The 19,026-nt window shown below is 41.6% G+C and overlaps 1 protein-coding gene across 1 annotated transcript in view; it reads left to right on the top strand.

Annotated features, from left to right (window-relative positions):
* Positions 1 to 2,331: 2,331 nt before the first annotated feature.
* Positions 2,332 to 19,026, top strand: part of Fam91a1 (family with sequence similarity 91 member A1) — a 43,555-nt gene continuing 26,860 nt past the window's right edge. Inside the window, exons 1-11 of the mRNA XM_028871880.2 lie at positions 2,332 to 2,645; positions 7,428 to 7,512; positions 9,718 to 9,869; positions 11,465 to 11,522; positions 12,147 to 12,214; positions 12,721 to 12,834; positions 14,014 to 14,104; positions 14,477 to 14,539; positions 17,961 to 18,067; positions 18,151 to 18,189; positions 18,602 to 18,714. Of these exons, the coding sequence (XP_028727713.1) occupies positions 2,574 to 2,645; positions 7,428 to 7,512; positions 9,718 to 9,869; positions 11,465 to 11,522; positions 12,147 to 12,214; positions 12,721 to 12,834; positions 14,014 to 14,104; positions 14,477 to 14,539; positions 17,961 to 18,067; positions 18,151 to 18,189; positions 18,602 to 18,714 (962 nt within the window). The 5' untranslated portion in view covers positions 2,332 to 2,573. The remainder of the gene's footprint in view (positions 2,646 to 7,427; positions 7,513 to 9,717; positions 9,870 to 11,464; positions 11,523 to 12,146; positions 12,215 to 12,720; positions 12,835 to 14,013; positions 14,105 to 14,476; positions 14,540 to 17,960; positions 18,068 to 18,150; positions 18,190 to 18,601; positions 18,715 to 19,026) is intronic.

Raw genomic sequence — 19,026 nt, forward strand, 5'->3', positions numbered from 1 at the left:
GACAATCTATTGCCAGGCTAAGGAATTGATACATAGTATGATACATAGTAGGTTGTACTTTTGTATACTGTGCCATGTAAGAGCGGTGTGTACCACAACAGTTTCAATTAATTAGACATAATGAGTATGCCTCACTAAGATCAAAAACACTGAAGACAGCTTATGTTGGAGAGGATGTGGAGCAAGGGAAGCAATCCTCTACTGTTGGTGGGAGTGCAAACTTGTACAGCCACTCTGGAAATCAGTATGGCGGTTTCTCAGAAAATGGGGAATAAGTCTTCCTCAAGACCCAATTATACCACTCTTGGACATATACCGAAGGAATGTTCAATCTTACCACAAGGACACATGCTTAACTATGTTCATATCAGCATTATTCGTAATAGCAAGAACCTGGAAACAACCTAGATGCCCCTCAACTGAAGAATGGATAAAGAAAATATGGCACATATACACAATGGAGTATTACTCAGCAGTAAAAAACAATGATATCATGAAATTTGTAGGCAAATGGATGGAACTAGAAAATATCATCTTGAGTGAGGTAACCCAGACTCAGAAGGACAAACATAGTATGTACTCACTCATAAGTGGATACTAGGTGTGAGGGAAGGGATGGCCAGACTGCAACCCTTAACTCCAGAGAGGCTAGCTAACAGGGAAAGACTCTAGGAGGGACACATGGATGACCCTGTGAAGGAGAAGTGGAGGAGATCTACATGAGTGGACTGGGTATGGGGGGTGGCAGAGAGTGAGGAATGGGGGATGAGAACATATGGAAATGGGAGGGTCAAGCTGAAAAGGGACAGAGTGGGAGGGCAAGGAGGAAGATACCATGATAGATGAGGACATCATGGGAATAGGAAAAGACAGGGTGCTGGGAAGGCTCTCAGGAATCCACAAGGTTGACCCCACCTTGGTCTGCTGGCAGACAGAGGTCCAGAGGGTGCCTGGACTGGTCTACTCCAGTGACCAGCCTAGCAAATAACCTAGCTGTCATCATAGAGCCTTTGTCCAGTGACTGATGGAAGCAGATACAGAGATCCACAGCCAGGCACCAGGCTAAGCTCCGGGAATCCAATTGATGAGAGAGAGGAGAGATACTGCAGGTGAGGGACTTCGAGATCACGATGGGAGGGCATGCAGAGATGACCGGCCACACTAGTGGAAGCCCATGAACTGTGGACTGGTGGCTGTGGAGCCCCCATGGGACTGGAGTAGGCCCTCTGGATACGGAGGACGGCTGTTTGGCTCGAACTGTTTGAGGGGCACCCAGGCAGGGGGATCGGGATCTGTCCCTGGTCTATGGGCAGGCTTCTGGAGCCCGGTGCCTGTGGTGTGACACCTTGCACAGCCTTGGTGCAGTGGGAAGGGGCTTGGACCTGCCTAGGCTCAGTCTGCTGCCTCCCCATGGGAGACCTCAATTTGGGGGATGTGGAGATGCAGGGTGGCTTAGGAAAGAGGGCTGGGAAGTGGGAGGAGGAAGGGGTATCTGTGGATAGTATGTAGAGTGAGTAGAAAATTTCTTAATAAAGAAAAATGAAAGAAAAAAAACTGAGTATGCCTCAGACTTGCCAGTTGCTGAGGTATGGATTAAGTGTCTTACATGTTCTCAGTTCGTATATGTAGTGTATAACGAAACATGACTTAAAAACATTGCTTTAAAATGGAAAAACAAAACAAAACAGACACAGAAACACCTTACTTGTGTCTCGGTGTTACCAGTAATCAATGCGCTTGCTCAGGAAGCACAACCCACTCGGGAAGAAACCATTCCCAAAGACTCGAGGAGAGCGGAAGGGGTAACACCCGAGTTCCGCCTTTAAAAAGCGGTCGAAGCTCGTTCAAGTTTCTGCTCCCCCTCCTCCCATCGCCACGTCTTAAGAATTTGGATCTTGGAAGGAGTCCAACGTTCTCCATCCCCCAGGATACAGGCAATGCTTGGAAGGGATGACGCCGCCAGCGACTCCCGCCCAATGGGTGGGCAGACGCCGCGTCACACTCTCCGAGACCCTGCCCTGCTCGGCGGCGGGGCGGCCAGGGTAGTCCTTCCCACTAGCCGCGCTTTTGCTCAGACAGCCGACCGCCGTGCCTTTAGCCGCCTGTCCAGTGCCCCGGGGAACTCACATTGGGGAAACTGAGTCACACAGCGCCAGCGGCGCAGATCGCTGCGACTTTGTTCTTCCAGGGACCGCGGAACAGGAGCAGCTGGCGGGAGCCCCGCCCTCCTCGCGCCGCTCAACCACGTGCAGGGGGCGGGACGGGCCCCGCCGGAGCTCCGCCCCCGCTCCGTGCTGGCGGGCGGAAGTGACGTCAGCGCGGAGCCATTTCCGGCAGGCCGAAACTAGGAAGAAACTTGGGGCTGCAGGAGGGAGGGGACGGGCCGTAGTCGCTGCCACCTTGCCCCGTGGCCGGCGCCGGGCGGAGCTGTGGAGGCCTGGCCATGGGGCGGCGCCGGGCTCGCGCGGCCTAGGCGTGCGGCCTCCCGCGGGCTCCGCTGACGGGCCGGGCGCGTGCGGGCGGGAGGCGGCGTGGCAGGAGCCGCGGCCACGGCTGGCCTGGGCTCGGGCATCATGAACATCGACGTGGAGTTCCACATCCGACACAACTACCCCTGGAGCAAGTTGCCTGCTAACGTGAGACAGGTACGGCTCCGCTCCGCTCGGCCCCGCCCCGCCCCGCCGTCGCTCGCCCTGAGGACAGTCCGGGGGCTCCGTCGCCAAGAAGGGTGGAGTGATGTCCCCCAGACTCTCCCGATTACCTCGGCCTGCAGGCTCGATAAGCCAGGGGCCTGCACTACTGAGATCTAAAGAAACGCCCCCGGGCTCTACAATGTTAGGGTGCACACAATACAGGGTGGCAGTTCAAACTCCTCTGGAGTGTATGTGGGAGGAAGGTGGCCCACAGTTGGGTGTGTAACTGAAAGCATTTAAATTGGACCGTGGAAGCTAAGGAACGAAGACCCTCCTCTCCCAGGGAGAGGGAAGAACAAGTCTCCACAGAGTAGGGAACAGTCATCAAAAGTTTGGAGATGTCTGTGTGTTTTGATGCATCTGGAAGCGTTTGTTGAATGTGTGAGGGTGGGTAGCTGATAAGGCCGACAGGGTAGTCAGGATCTGATTTGGAAGGGTATGTGTGCTTTGTGTTGTCGGACTTTGTCCTTTAGACAGACCGGCTTTATAAGGATGTGTCAAGAGGATCATGACCTGAGATTTTTTTAAATCTGATGCTTACGTTGAATGGCAGATTTACACGGTTGTTTAACAGGTATTTATCGAAGTTATACCTGGTTTGGGGTACAGATGTTTGCAGCAGTCAGTCAAAGAGCCTGCCTCCACAGAGTGTATATTTTAGTAAAGCCAGGCAGTAAAACGGAAGGTGGGTCGAAGTCATAAGAAGGTGTGCTACATGTAAGGCACTGTCCTGGGCCGCTGTTTCTCTTTCAGTTCCATCGATTTCTGTTTTCCCTTGGTGATGGCCAGGCAGCGGGTGTAATTTTGGAAAGTATGGAATAGTGGTGGTAATGGTTTTATGATTATTTTGGTGAGTCCCAGTTCTAGGGAGTGAGCTAATGGGTTCTGGTGAGCCATCACATAGCAAAGAACACACTTTTAGGATACCAGAGCCGTAGATAATGGCAAGGTTTCAGGGACAGAGGTCTCTAGGATGCCAAAGAGTCAGTTTCTGAAACTTGAAAAGAGAAGTCTAAACCTTTAGGAACAAGTTCCTCTTAAGTTGAATGAGGGTTTGGCAGACAGTTTCCTTCTTTAGATAGACGTGTTCTGAGACCTATCTGAAGACAACTAGAATAAATAGTCCTTTATTTCCATTTTAAATAGTTAGGTTATACCCAACTTAAATAACTGATTATAATTAGTATTGGCAAAAGCCTCCTCCAACTTAATTGTGATTATTAAATGTTATTATAGGACCGAGCTAAAACTTTAATCCAGATATAACCGGATTGAGCTTTTTTTTTTTTGGTTTTTCGAGACAGGGTTTCTCTGTGTAGTTTTGGTGCCTGTCCTGGATCTCGCTCAGTAGACCAGGCTGGCCTCGAACTCACAGAGATCTGCCTGGCTCTGCCTCCCGAGTGCTGGGATTAAAGGCGTGCGCCACCACCGCCCAGCTCGGATTGAGTTTTTGTGTGTGAAATCACCGAAGGCACCGTTGTTTTCCTTTAGGCTGAGCGTGGCCTTTGTTTGTATGTTTGTCCTGTGGGCCTTCTCCAGCCTCACCACGGTTTCCTGGAGTCAAGGTCCACTTCAGATCACATCAGCTTTCTGTCTGGTTTCTTACAGGCCCTTCCCATCCTCTCTTCACACTACACTGGACTGAGGCATTTAGGGCGAGCCCAGTCCTCTCACTGTCCGTTTCCTATCACTTACTTTTCAACACTCCCTCAGGCATCTCTTGGGAGGTTTCCTGGCCCCCTCATTCCGAAATAGTTCCTCTCAGCCATGTTGTCTTTGTGCTGTTCCTTCTCATCCATCACAGTGGTCACCCCACCATGGTGCATGCTCTGGTCAGATTCTTCATTGGCTTTGCACCTAAGCATCTGTGTACTGCTGTTGTTGTTAGTAGCTATTTGTCATTACATGTTGTGTAATGAGGTCAGTTTGAGATGCTTCCTAATTGGTTATAAAAATCTCAAATGTACTAAAAATGGAGATTCTTTATTTTGTTTGGAAAGAACGTATATTTTGGTGTTATAAATGTTAAGTATGTTGATGTGATGATTTCCAGTAAGTTTTGGTGGGCTTAATTTGGAAATGACTCATTTCCCAGTTCTGAAAGCTAGAGGAAGGAGACTCAGATTAAAAAAAAAAACCTTACAAGCCAGTTTTTTTGTTTTCCAATGTGGATGAGATGAGGAAAAAACTTGTTTTATTTTATGGGTTACCCCAGACTTTAGAAGGTACATTAAGAAGTTATAGATGGGCTGAGCATGTACAGAGAGCCTTGGGTTCTGTCACTAGTGCAGGAGAAAGAAATGTAAGTCAGGCCATTGTTTTCAGGATTTTTCTGTAGTTAGCTGCAAGTATCAGGCACTTCATTGTTTGACACAATGTGTAGTTCCTTTATTTAAGTGAATCCTATGATGGATCAGTTCTTAAAATGTGGTTCAATCTATCATCTATCTGGTAGAGGAGTATCTGTTTATCTATCATCTATCCAGTAGAGGAGTGTCTGTCTATCATCTATCTGTCTGGTAGAGGAGGATTGTTTGTCATCTATCTATCTGAATCTGGTAGAGGAGTGTCTGTCTGTTTGTCTATCATCTGTCTGGTAGAGGAGTATTTGTCATCTGTCTATCTGGTAGAGGAGTGTTTGTCTGTCATCTATCTGTCTGGTAGAGGAGTACCTGTTAGGATATACCCATTGGGGTTTGTAGGAGCCTTGGTTGTAGGAAGCCTGCTTTAGGGTTCTCTGCTGCACAGGGCATGCTCTGTAGCTCGTGCTCATTCTCACATCACTGCTTCATTTGCTGTGGTTCCTCTTTTATGAAGCCCAGCTTCACCCGCCAAGCGCTCCCATGTGCAGCCAAAGCTGTCGTAGTGAAATGACTGTTTCCCCTGGTCTGCCGTCTAGGTCTGTTGTGGCAACAGTATTTGAAAATGATGGGAGATTTGGAGAAGGGTAGAGTCAAAGAGTTGCTCAATAGATATTTATGTTTTTCTTGAGGGATGAATAAAACGTTCACCATGGTTAGGGATTTGTGTGCATAACACATATTGACTGATGGAGCTGACCAGATGCTCCACACCTAGTGCTAGAGCTCACATGGCGATGGAGTTAGCATTCTTCAGTGACACGGACAAGTAATGATGGCTTAAAAGACTTTGAACCAGAAGACCAAAACTCAAGTTTGGAACTTGCTGCGATTATAGCGGGATGGCATGCTTGTGAACAGTGTGTGTGGTGTTTCTGAAAAAGAGACTGACTTGGCAGCAGAGCTGCAGGAACCTTGGCAGATGGCTGTGCGTTCTGAACCTCTAAGTGAGCTTCGGTACGACCGGAGGCCTGCACTCCACTGCAGCACTTGGGATGTCACAGGTGGAAACAGCTGGAGTCCCTCCAGCTGTGATAGACTAATCTAATGCAGGAAGAAAGACATTCAAGTTTTCACATCATGTCACTGCAGCCTGACCAATTGCGGGACAGTTTAAAGTTAGGTGTTTCATTTATTCGATTGCAAAACATAGGTATATGGACATTTACTTTGACTTTTAAGAACTTATAAAAAATAGAACCAACTGAATCCTCTAATCATTTTGTCATTAAAGATGTCTAGTTTAGCTTTATAGTGCGCCAGGAAAAAAAAAACCAAAAACAACTATACCTAGTAATTAGAAGCGAGAGAGCATTCAGATACTAAATTAACTTTATGGTCACAGATGAATGTAATGCTGACTATGATTAAGCATATTTATTCTTTGCTTTAATAGTTCCAACTTTGAACTTAAAACACTATGTGCACAGCTAGAAAGTATTTTGTTTATTATGTACACTTCTGTATTTCTGTCTGTAGGATGTGTATTGCTGATTCAGTGACCACTGACTGAAAATATTACAAAAAAATGGTTTATCCCGAAGTATACAGACTTATTTTTTACCATTATTTTATAGATAATAGAGTCTATCAACTTGTTAGAAGATGTTAGAAGTAATCTCAAAACGATTAAAAATATACAGGAAAATGTAGGGTGTGTGCAGATTATATGTACTTGTGATGCTGTTTTATGTAAGGAACTAGAGCATACCTGGGTTTTGGCATTCTTAGAGTTGTGGCACCAATGCTGCGAGGTGTCAGTGAACAGCTGTATGTGAGAATGGCAGAATTTGTCCAGATGTTTTCTAAAGCAGGAGTAAGGGAATAGCGTTTTATAGAAGCCATTTTTAGCACATTTGAAATGTTCATTCTGTGGAAATCTTCACCTCTGGTAATCACAGCGTATTTCAAAATGACTGGGTTGTCACTCTGCCCTTCCTTAGCTGTGTATTCCTAAATTCACTTAGGTGTGGGTGTGAGAAGCCCCTACCATCCACTCACCCATCCATCCTCCATCTGTCCATCCCATGTAAGTCTGAGATATCCTGGAAGAAAATATTTGTTAACAGCCTTGCTAACAAGTAAAGTTATATTCTCATACTGCTTTTTTTATTTTATGTAACTATTTTGAGTAATTTAAGTAAATCATTCTGGAAAGGCACACTACAAAGAACATGTGGGATTTTGTTTTAATATCATAGTAGTACAGTTAACATAAGAAAACTTAAAAAAATACTCTGCATTCAGTTCTAGGTATTTGAGATGCCAGGGTCAAATTAGGGGTCATGTTTTTTGTTTGTTTTTAGTTTTATGGCAGACGTAGTACTGTTGTTCATCTGCAGACTGTTTAATAGCCATGTGTAATTTCTTTTAGAGTCTTGGAAACTCCCAGCGGGAGTATGAGAAGCAGGTTGTCTTGTACAGTATCCGCAACCAGTTGCGCTACAGAAATAACCTCGGTAAGTGGAGACGCTCCTACACTGGGGTGGAGGTGACGTCGCTGTTGTTTTCACATTCCAGATCTCTCCTGTTTTCAGTATGTTCTCCATGTATGGACTGGGAGACCATTTGTACTGATTCATTCCACAGAATAACAATTCAGGTTGTGGAGTTTTCTAATCATCAGGAGAATTCCCTTTTAGTGTGCTGTTTATAGGTCTGTTTTCCCTGTAATACCTTAGTCCGGTGTCGTCTTTGTCTGAGTGAGAGAGTGTGCTGAAGGACTCAAGTTCTGTTTTGTCACCAACTCTTTCCTGAGTTCTGTAACTGTAATGAAAACTATAAGAACTGGAACAAGTCTTAAGTACAGTTAGGTCTGTAGGTTTTTTGGTTGTTTTGTTTTTCTCCATTGAAATGCTTATTTATTCTTTGTCAAATTAGTTTGGTTATTTTCTGTCTTGATAGTGTGTGTTACTTCTGTTTAAAGCATAATTTAAATATACAGACAAATTCTGTTAACGTCAGAAGGCTTTCTGCATTTGAAAGACAGAACACAGGGACACGGGAGCAGGTTCAGTTTGTTAAAGTGCTTCCTATGTGGGGACCTGAGTTTGGTGTAGAGGTGGTGGCATGCTTCTATTTTTGCCCGGGGGAGGCAGAGATAGGCAGATCCTGGTGGCTCCCTGGGTAGCTTGCCTATCCTAAGTGGTGAGCCCTAGGTCCCAGTGAGAAATCCTGTCAGTAGGGTGTGGTAATATTTTATTTGTGTTTTAATAAATAAAACTTGCCTGGAGATCAGAGGAATAGGAACAGCCATTATAAGTAAACAAATAAGTCAGGCAACGGTAGCACACGCCTTTAATCCTATTACTTGGCAGACAGGGATCTGTCTGGAGTTCAAGGCCACACTGGAAACAGAGCCAAGTGGGGTAGCACATGCCTTAAATTCCAACACTAGTTAACCAGGGAGGTTTGGAGATCAGAAAGTGACAGAGCTGTGTAGGAAGAGGAGGTGATGTAGCTGGACAGGGAGACCAAATCAGATGGCAGAACAGCAAGGCATATAGACGTAGGTACACAGGAAGTAACCTGCATTTGGAAGCCGTGGAGTTGGTGAGGTAAGGTTAGCTGTGGCTTTCCCTATTTCCCTGATCTCTCTCAGTCGTTCACCCCGATATCTGGCTTCGTGTTTTTTATTTAATAAGACCATTTAGAAATTTATCTACAGTTGGGGGCCTACAGGATAAATTAGCTTTGTGGGTAAAGAGTTGTTGCCAAAGCTCACCATCTGAATTCGATCCCTAGGACCTACATGGTGGAGAACCAGCTCCCTCAAGTTACTCTTTGACTGCATTTGTGTGCACACACACATACATAAGCTGAAAAAAATGAACAGTGAACACTGCTGAGGAATGATACATGGGGTTGACCTCTGGCCTACGTGTGCAGTACGTGTACACACACACACACACACACACACACACACACACACACACACACCCTTACATGCATGAGTGGACAGACAAATAAGGGGGCTTGGTGGCATGGGCCTGTAATTTTAGCTGCTTTGGAGGCTGACATGGGAGAATTGCAAGTTCGAGGTTGCCTGGCCTCTAGTGTGAATTCGAAGCTAGTTTTGTACAGCTCAGTAGTGGTGGATATATGCCCTGGTTTCAATTTTCTCACACTCAAAACAAAAACAAAAAGCAAAATGCCTTTTTTTTTTTTTTTTTTCCGAGACAGGGTTTCTCTGTGTAGCTTTGCACCTTTCCTGGAACTCGCTTTGGAGACCAGGCTGGCCTCGAACTCACAGAGATCTGCCTGCCTCTGCCTCCTGAGTGCTGGGATTAAAGGCGTGCGCCACCACCGCCCGGCGCAAAATGCCTTTTAAAAATGGGCTTCATTGAAAACTAGTATGTGATCTGGCTAGCCTGTGAAGTGATGTGCTCCAGGGTGTAAGACTTACAGCTGTGTCTGTTGGTTCTGTGTGTTTCTTGATTTGGTAAGAATTCTTTTCTCTACTTATATGTCTTATTACGTTTAACTTACATACATTATGAAGACTGTCTAACTTTTTTGTGTGATAAAATTGTTGCTTTGTTACAACAGTTTGTTTGTTCTTATTTAATTTGTATACTGTTTCAAAAGTTAAAATATGTGTTTCATGAATATATAGTGAAACAGTAAGAAACCTGGGAAAAGTAGACATTTTCCTTTCCTTGCAGTTAAACATGTCAAGAAAGATGAACGCAAATACTATGAGGAGCTGCTGAAATACAGTCGCGATCATCTCATGCTGTACCCTTACCACTTATCTGACATTATGGTGAAGGGCCTGAGGATAACACCATTTTCATACTATACGGGGATCATGGAGGTTAGTTTCTAGTGTGAGTAACCGTTAACAGTGGGGTGGGACTCCGAGCCAGGGACACCTTACAGCGAACCACCTGCTTCCCTGCTGTCCGCTGTCATGGATGTTGTCTGTCCACTTGGCTGTGTGTCAGGATGCTCACAAGCTGGCTGAGGCACACATGTGCACACGGTTGCCATTATTGATGCTTTTGTGTTGGAAAGGTAGCTGCTTATATTCTGTGATTTTGAAGGTGTTGTTTACCCTTTATGCAGTTATGATACTAATCAGTTATTTATACCAGCAGTTGGTACAGTTATTGTTTGTAATCTGCAAGATTGAAAATGTGGGTTACAGACTTGGACAGTAAGATCAGAGAAACTTAGTATATTTAGCTGTTCACCTTGTATAAAAAAATAATGATGCAGACCCAGCATTATATATATAATACATGTCAGGAAGGAGAGTTGTGTCCATTGTCCTGGCTGTTAGTCTCTAATTATTAACTTTTAGCTGGTTTGTACTTGGTTCTTGTTGAATAACTATAGTAATTCTATACTTTTGTTTTTTAAAAAGTGAGATTCTATAAAGATGGACCTATACAGCCAGGATTTATTCACTGTTCATATTTGAGTCCTGCTATTTTGGGCTCTCTAGACCCTGGAAGAGCAGAGCAAAGCAGATACTCAGAGAAGCCAAGCACCTGCAGTAGCGGGGAGGCTAGTGCCCTGGTGTGATGTGCCTGGTGCCCTTGACTCCACGCTCCCTGCATTAGCTCTGTAAGCCACTCTTCTCTGGCACTTGTACAGTCTTGTGTTTCTCAGGTTCTCCATTTGGGGTTCTGAGAGTCCCAGTAGCATGATGAAGAAGCATGGTGGTGTAACGAAGTGGCGACTGATCGGTTCCTTCCTCTTGTCTCTTTGATTCGTTTTCTGGTATCCACCAGGTTTGAGAGTAGAACAGAGAGAATTTTTGTACATTTACCAGCTTTCATTTCAATTACATTCCATGCTCACTGTTCTCTGGATTTTTTTTTCTTAAATGATTGTTAAGTCTGGGTTGAAAATGGGTCTTATCCAACAATAAATAGTTGGATATTGTTGGAGAAGATTGGAGTTGAAAAAGCCAGATACTAAGTTTACCCTGATACTAATTGAGATAGGAGCAAAGACTTGGAGGTAATTATAGTCTTTGTTCGAAGTGTGTGTTTTGGATACATGTTGATAGAGTTGTCATGTTATTGGCCTTCTCTTGGGGTAAGAATGTAGGCTCAGATATGAAGTGTGGAAAAACTAGAACCCCAAGCTCTAATAGAGACCGCAGGGCAACTGTCTGGGACTCAGAGATTGTTCTAAGAAACCCAGACCCAAAAGCCCACCCTTTATATACTGTGTTGAGGCCATGGACTTAGTACCACAGTGGTGCATGCATGTTCTAGGGTGTCAACTGTGACCTACTGTTTCCTATAGTAATAATTGTTGTTCTATTCGGCTGTTGCAAAATATGTATGTGTGTGTATGCATATATATATATGTGTGTGTGTGTGTGTGTGTGTGTGTATGTATATATATGTTTAAGGAAAGTTCTGTTTCATATTTTATATTTTTTCTTTTTCAAAGGACATCATGAATAGTGAGAAAAGTTATGATTCATTGCCTAATTTTACTGCTGCTGACTGTGAGTACCTAATTGCTAAGGAGTGTGTCTTTGTGTATGCGTATTGTTTATTAGGAAATACTAAAAATTGAGAGCAACATTATTAATGAGAATTTTATTTCATAATACAAATCAGGTGTGAGATTTAGCCTAATATCAATGGGAAGAGTATTTTGGACTCAGAAAGCTAGGACTAACCTTTATTCTAGAGAATGAAATCTTGCTGTTATATGGGCCGTGTGTCTGCTGATAGAAGGACAGCCTGCACACTTATCTTACAGTAGCATGTGGAGTTCCACAAATGTGACCTGCTAGGTTTCACTATGCTTATTTTGTGAAATTTATATTTAACATGTGATGTAGTTCTGCACATATGAAGCTTCTGCTGAAAAGCATAATTTTACTTCTTAAAACCGGGAGGACTTCTGCTTTTTCAGCATGTCCTCATTAGCACTGTCCAAAGTGGCCACTTGAATTCATCGCTCTCAAAGTTGAGGTTTCATCTATATTGTGTGATGAATTCTCTTTGATATTGATGGACCATGTCAGTCAGTTACTAAAAGACTATAGATTTGGAGTTTTTTCTAATGTCCCTCAATGTATACTCACATTTCAAGATGTACTAAAGGAAAGACTTACTTTCAGGTCTGCGGCTTCTTGGCATAGGAAGAAACCAGTACATTGACCTGATGAATCAGTGTAGATCTTCAAAGGTAAAGTCGTCTCTTTTGCTTTACAGCCTCCTTATCAGAACTGGATTAAAACCAGAGTTTGGTTTCAAGTGGTAGATATAACAGAATCTAACTTGAACCAGCTAACGTACATATTATAGGAGCAGGGAACAGATCTTCAGTGTTCACCAGGTTATACCTTAAGTGATTAATAAGTTACAACGTGTAACATTTATTTTTAGAAGTTAATGTTTCTTTGCTTGTCTTTTTATTTGACTATTTTAGCCCCAGAATTCACTTACTAAGTGAAATAAGTTCACATTTTTAAATGTGTTTTTAACTTTGGGGTTTCATTTCATTTGTTTCTGGATTGAGGTCTAGGTTTAAGTAATTTATTTTAAAATGATAGTGATGCTACAGTATCTAGGCTAGTTAGCATTTTAAACATGAAAATTTGCAAAGATTAGCCTGTTGTAATGTCTTACATGATGATAGAAGAAAGTGGCAATTTGGATTGGTTGCAAATCCTTAAACGTATACTATTGCAGAAATTCTTCAGAAGGAAAACTGCCCGTGATCTTCTACCAATAAAGCCAGTGGAAATTGCCATCGAGGCATGGTGGGTGGTGCAGGCTGGATACATCACAGAAGATGACATCAAGGTAGAGATCCTTATAGACTAAAACCAGAAGACAAAGAAAAGGTTAAAACCAGAATATTTATTTTTTAACTTTATAATTTTATATTTAACTTTATAATTATATATTTAACTTTATAATTTTTAATGACATTACATAATGTTTTAAAAACTAATATTAGAAGCTAATTCAAATGATCTTAATAGGTTAGATGGAGTTTGCAAAACCCTCTTTAATGGTTTAGGAGTAATGATTTGGTTCATGTACAGTAACCTGAGGTCTTAATTAATGGTCTCTTTAATTAGTGGTCTCGTGTAAAGGGACATGATGTCACACCTAGCGGCCATAATAATATGGCTAACTTCTGAACACTGACTTTGTGCACATGTGCTGTACACTAATGTAACTGTGTTCTTGTCTCCTTTAAGGCTCCTGACAACCCCAGGAGAAAGAATTGTTAGTACCCAGTTCATAGATGGGGAAAGAGAACACAAGGCAGTTAACTAAATGACTCAAGTTATAATGATAGGAGGGTCCAAGATTGACAGATACTCAGTGCAGTCACTGTTGAATTACACTGAATAGGGTAGGTGCCTTGTTGGGGTAATAGTATCAAGATCAAGAGCAGTGATACCCCACAAGTTGATCCAAGCTGTACATATTTTGAAAAGGATGGTGATTAAAGAAAGAGTAGAGACCGAGGAATGTCTGTGCCGTTGAAGGAATGTGTGTGACCTTTACACTTTTGTTTATGGATTTACGCTCGTCTGTCCTTCTGGAGGGCATTTCAAGTTGGAAGCTTCAGATGTGTTGCTGCACTGAAGCCCTTCCTAACATACCTGTCATAACTTCACTGGTGTTCATGCGGAAGTTTTCTTAGTGGACTTAGTGGTAAGGATTTGGATTCATGTATTTGATTCCATTTCTTTTAAAGAAAAAGAATAAACATTGGTGTCTGTCAGTGAGCATTTACTACTAACCAACAGATGTTAGTACTTAGGGTGATTTTGTTATCTAAACTGTTGGCACCTTAGTTTGGCAATTTAAGTGATGGTTATATGCATAGTTTTATTATTTAAATTCTAAGGTGATATTGTTCATTCCATTCATGTAATCAGTCATGGGTTCCGATGTGAATACATCTTAGGAGACTTACAAATTAGTTAGGACAGAAGTTAATTGAAAATGTTTTCTTCTTCTTAGATATGCACTTTTCCTGAGAAAGGCGCTATTGACAAGATCATCGACTCAGGCCCTCAGCTCGCTGGGTCACTCGATTACAATGTAGTACACAGTAAGTGCTTAGTAGGCATGGTCTCTGTCAACTCAGAAACTTGTTTGAAACAGTTAAGGAATACCAGTTACTGTACCAGCCCAAATCGAGTCTATTGCCTAAGTCATGTTACTTGAAATGTGATCTCAGGCTTTTATTTTCTGGTGTGGATGTAATTACAGTCCTACACAAATGAATGGTGAGAGATTTGGAGTTCAGAAAGTGTGTAAGAAATCAAGTTAGAAAATCTAGTTAGTTTTCTCTTACACTATTTTCTTTTTCTTCATGTAGCATTCAGTTTAAGACATCACAGAAAGACAGAAGTCAGGCTTGTAGGAAAAAAATGGTATTGTATAGTGTCCCATCTAAAATAAGGTGCTTTTGTTTTTGTAGGTTTGTATAACAAAGGCTTTATTTACCTGGATGTACCCATATCAGATGACAGTTGTATAGCTGGTAAGTCTGGGCTGACATTTAGCACTCTATTTTGAATGACTACTTGAAGTTAAATGGGTTGTATCAGCCTAATACATTTAACACAAATCATTCTATAATTTTAGCTATTCATAGTTGTAAAAGAACATTTTTATTTTTACATTTAACCCATTGTGGCTTTATTAAAATTTCTTATTTCATTTTTCATGTTATTTTGATATAAATACTATATTAAAATAGTAGAACTTCAAGATAAATTTCCTACAATCCCAAATGAGATCACTGTTTGTTAAGTTTTAAATTTTGTAGAAGTACTGAAATTATAGTTAGATGTTTGTAATAAGTAGTTTTTTGATATCATTCAGCTATTGTCATTGTTTATGAGTTAAAAAAATGATACTGAAACAATGTTTGTGAGAAAGAATATGAAGCGTTAGATTCTGGAGAATGACTTGATATTGAGAAATAGATGGTAGTTTGGCTGATTCCAGAACTATTTCCTCTTGTCAGTGTTATCTTGACAGGTCATCAGGCTGTGGCATGTCTTGATCTTTGAGTTAGCATGTTATGAGATTCATTCCCCAACCTAGTAATGCATCGTGGACCTCTTGCGTGAATTCTGTTTAAGCTTGGAAAGACAGTTAAAAAGGAAGGGAAACAATAACTTCGTTAATCTAGGTTTGAAGTTGACGCTATAGCAAGTGGAATAATAGGTTTAGACTTGAACTGAAGCCTGTTAACAAGGAAATGAGTCCTTGGAGACAGAAGTGGTGGTAGTAGTTTCCTCACTGTTGGGAATGTGCAAGATTTATTCTAGTCCCTATTATCTGTAAGCTGATCTGACTTGAGAGTCACTCAGAGGTTAGGTTAGTGGATTGTTGATTTCAGTCTGTTTTAACTGCTGACGATCTGAACACTGACTTACTTTAGTGTCTTTGTTTTGAGGTTCTAATGTAGCCCAGGTTAGCCTTGAACTTGTATGTAGCTGAGGCTGGCTTTGAGTTACTCATCCTCCTGCCTCTGTCTTCTGCATACAACAACAGTGAACTTTCCGTAGTTCTTTGGTTCATTGGAGAGAAGAGAGAAAGGGTGAATGGTGGCGTCTTCGTTGTAGTCACAGTCTGCTGTTTGACTCAGTAGTTGGCAGTTAGCTGGTGCAGACAGACGCTTGCCTTTATAGCTGCTTGTTAGCATGCCACCTTTCTTGTCTGGTCTTTTATTTGATATAACCCACAAGGGTGAAGTTGGCAGCATGGAGGCCATCAAATTCAGCATGAAACCCTTGCAGGCTATTTCAGAGGAGGCATCCACATGGTCCACAAAGATGTAAGTGCTGTGGAAGGTGGACCAGTCATGTATGGAGGAATGAAAGCTCTTAGAGGGGTGATTGTGGAGGACTCCAATGTTAACACAGTTACTCCGTCTTTAAAGAAATACTGGTTTATTCTTTCAGGGAAGTCCATACAACGTATTTGATCATATTCACCTCTCAACTCTTCCCAGATCACCTCCCCCTCCCCGACTTCCTTCCTTCCTTCCTTCCTTCCTTCCTTCCTTCCTTCCTTCCTTCCTTCCTTCCCTCTCTCTCTCTCTCTCTCTCTCTCTCTCTTTCTTTCTTTTTTTTTAAAGAAGATACTGTCTTACAGCATTTGTCCTGGTTCTTTAGCTCTTACAGTCTCTTTTTTTACATGTGTATTTTAATGCTTCAGTGCCTGTATTTGTCTGTAATTCTTTAATAAAGGACTTAAAGAATATATTGAAGAATTATACACACACACACAATAAAAGTTCATAATAACTTGTCAAACCTGTAGTCTGTCTGGAACGTATTTTCATACTTGATATGAAATAATGCTTTCATTCTCTTTAGATGACCAGTATCTTAAAAAACAAAAAAATCACACAACCCTGGATTCTGACCTGTAGCTTAAGAAGCTGGAAATGTTATCATTTATACTAATTTCTACAGAGAAAATATTTTACTATTTAAAATAACCCTGAACTTTTAAATTATAACCTGTTTTTATGTTCAAGTTATCTGTATATTATTTCTCCTACAGTTGTACATAAAATATTTTTACATTCAAAAAAAGGACAAATACTGTAGAATTGTATTACATGAAATATATAGAATATACAAATTCATAGAGGCAGAAAGATTAGATGTTATCTCAAGATAGAGAAGAAAGGAGTATAGAACAATGATTTCCTAAGTACAGAATCTCTGTTTTGTGTGAAGGAAAACCCCCACAAATGGATAGTAGTATCAGAACATAGTATCATGAATGTAATAAATCAATACAATTAATATAATTAATGAATATCATATATATAATTATGGAATGAATACCACAAATGTAATTAATATCATGAGTGTAATTAATATCATGGGTGTAATTTAAAAAATAATAAAATTTTAAAAAAGAAGCTAGACTTTAGTTCATGTTAATTTAATATACATTAGAAACTGATTTATATCTCTGTAAAGAGTTGTCTCCTAGCAAGCATTCATTCAGTGAATGCTTGAACATAGCAGTACTGTAGGATAAGAAGTAACTTGTCAAATAGGGACTTGCTAAGATATTTCTAAGAAACCTTTAGTGTTTATTGTGGGGAATAATTTAGTGGCCTATGCACCCCGCTTTCTCATGAGATCGTTTTATTTTGTGTATGTAAGTGCATGGGATGCATGTACATGCTGTGGTGTTCATGTGGAAGTCAGCCCAGCTTTCGGGAGGCTAATGCTTTCCTGTCACGTGGGTGATTAGACTTAGGTGTTGGGCTTGACACCAGGTGCCTTCACCCAGTGAGCCATCTTGCCAGTGCTTCCCCAAGGCATTGTGAAGGGAAGCACACACCTGTTAGGGTGTGAGAGAACAAGAGCACACTCCTTTACCGTTCACTAGGCTGAGCTTGCTGCTCAGTCAGACAAAAGTGGCAGGCGGGCGTCTAGACAAGAGATAGCCTGAGTGACTGGACATTCCACCATGGCTGCCTGCTGTGCTGAAGAGTCTGGACCTCTGGCCACTGAGGAGGAGCAGATGTTAGCGACTTCTGCTGCCGACTGCACTGCTTTCAAGGAGTGTAAACTTTCAAACAGTCTTGTGTGGCTCACTGTCTTGGCCTGTGAGGCTTCAGAAGTAGATTATCACAAACCTTTGTAGGCTCAGTTCTGCTCCGTGTTTTCACCAAGTCTAGACTGTCTAGTATTCCATTCGCCTCAGTAACTCTGAGGGTTCCGTGAGAACCCTTTACACAGCTCTGTGTAGATGGTGTGTGTGGCCTTGACTGGGAACTTTTGAAAGGTTACTATGTAGTAGATGGAATGCATAAAAGCTGTATTCTGTCTCTGAATGATTTCTCTTTTTGCATAGGCATTTGAGTTCTCCTTTGTTGTTTTATGAAAACTAGTGCTGAGAAAAGTCTGTTTTGTTTATTTCAGTTCCTCCTCTGGAAGGTTTTGTAATGAATCGGGTACAAGGTGATTATTTTGAAACTCTGCTCTATAAGATATTTGTCTCAATAGATGAGCACACTAATGTTGCAGAGGTAAGTGTGGCAAAAACATTTTTGAATGTTGATATGCTGATAGTTCTGAGAATGGAATCGTAATTTTCAATTTTGTTTTATAGCTCGCAAATGTCCTTGAGATAGACTTATCACTGGTGAAGGTATGTTATTTTTTACCTTTTATTTGTAGTGTGAGTACTGGCTGGATTTTGCTGTTTGATTTTTCTCTTGATACATTACTGATCCTTATTGACTGCTTGAGGAAATCTGCATGGTAAAGGGATAGTTGCAGAGAGAAAGGGGGAGCTGAGAAGCTCTGAGTCCGTTTTCCACCAGGTGAAACAGAGCACTCACATTAGTGTGGGCAGCAGGAGGCCAGTGTCTGTTAAAGCTGCACCTCTAGTCTCTTTAGAAGAGGGTTTAGGGGATGGTGGTCCTGGCCAGACTGCTCTGTAGGTAAGATATGGAAATGCTCTCACATCTGGTGAGAGGCCTGGTCTCTTACAGTGTTTTTTTCTCCACAACTATTCTGATGTCTGTTTTAATGCTAATTTTCCTTAACATTCCTTTCAGAATGCTGTTTCAATGTATTGCCGATTGGGTTTTGCTCATAAGAAGGGACAAGTAATAAATTTGGATCAACTTCATTCATCATGGAAGAATGTTCCATCTGTGAACAGATTAAAGTAATTCATTTATTCCTTTGTATGATAGAGTTTGCTTTTGAAAAGAATTTTCACATGCAGGAAGTTTATTTAGTTACCATGCCGTTGAGGTGAATCCTGTGGATAGTGTCTCAGTCATCTTGGTGTGATGGAACTTCTGTATAATCTGATGAAAACCAAGAGCATTTTGTTTAGGAGAAAAGTACATCTGATATTTTATAAAATGTATAGAACTTGGATTCCCTGAAGCCTGTGCTTGAATTTTAATTATAGTGCTTTCTTTTTCTTTCTTTCTTCCTTTCTTTTTTTTTTTTAAATTTGGTTTTTCGAGAC

Source organism: Peromyscus leucopus, chromosome 20 (assembly GCF_004664715.2).
Source record: "Peromyscus leucopus breed LL Stock chromosome 20, UCI_PerLeu_2.1, whole genome shotgun sequence".
NCBI lineage: Eukaryota > Metazoa > Chordata > Mammalia > Rodentia > Cricetidae > Peromyscus > Peromyscus leucopus.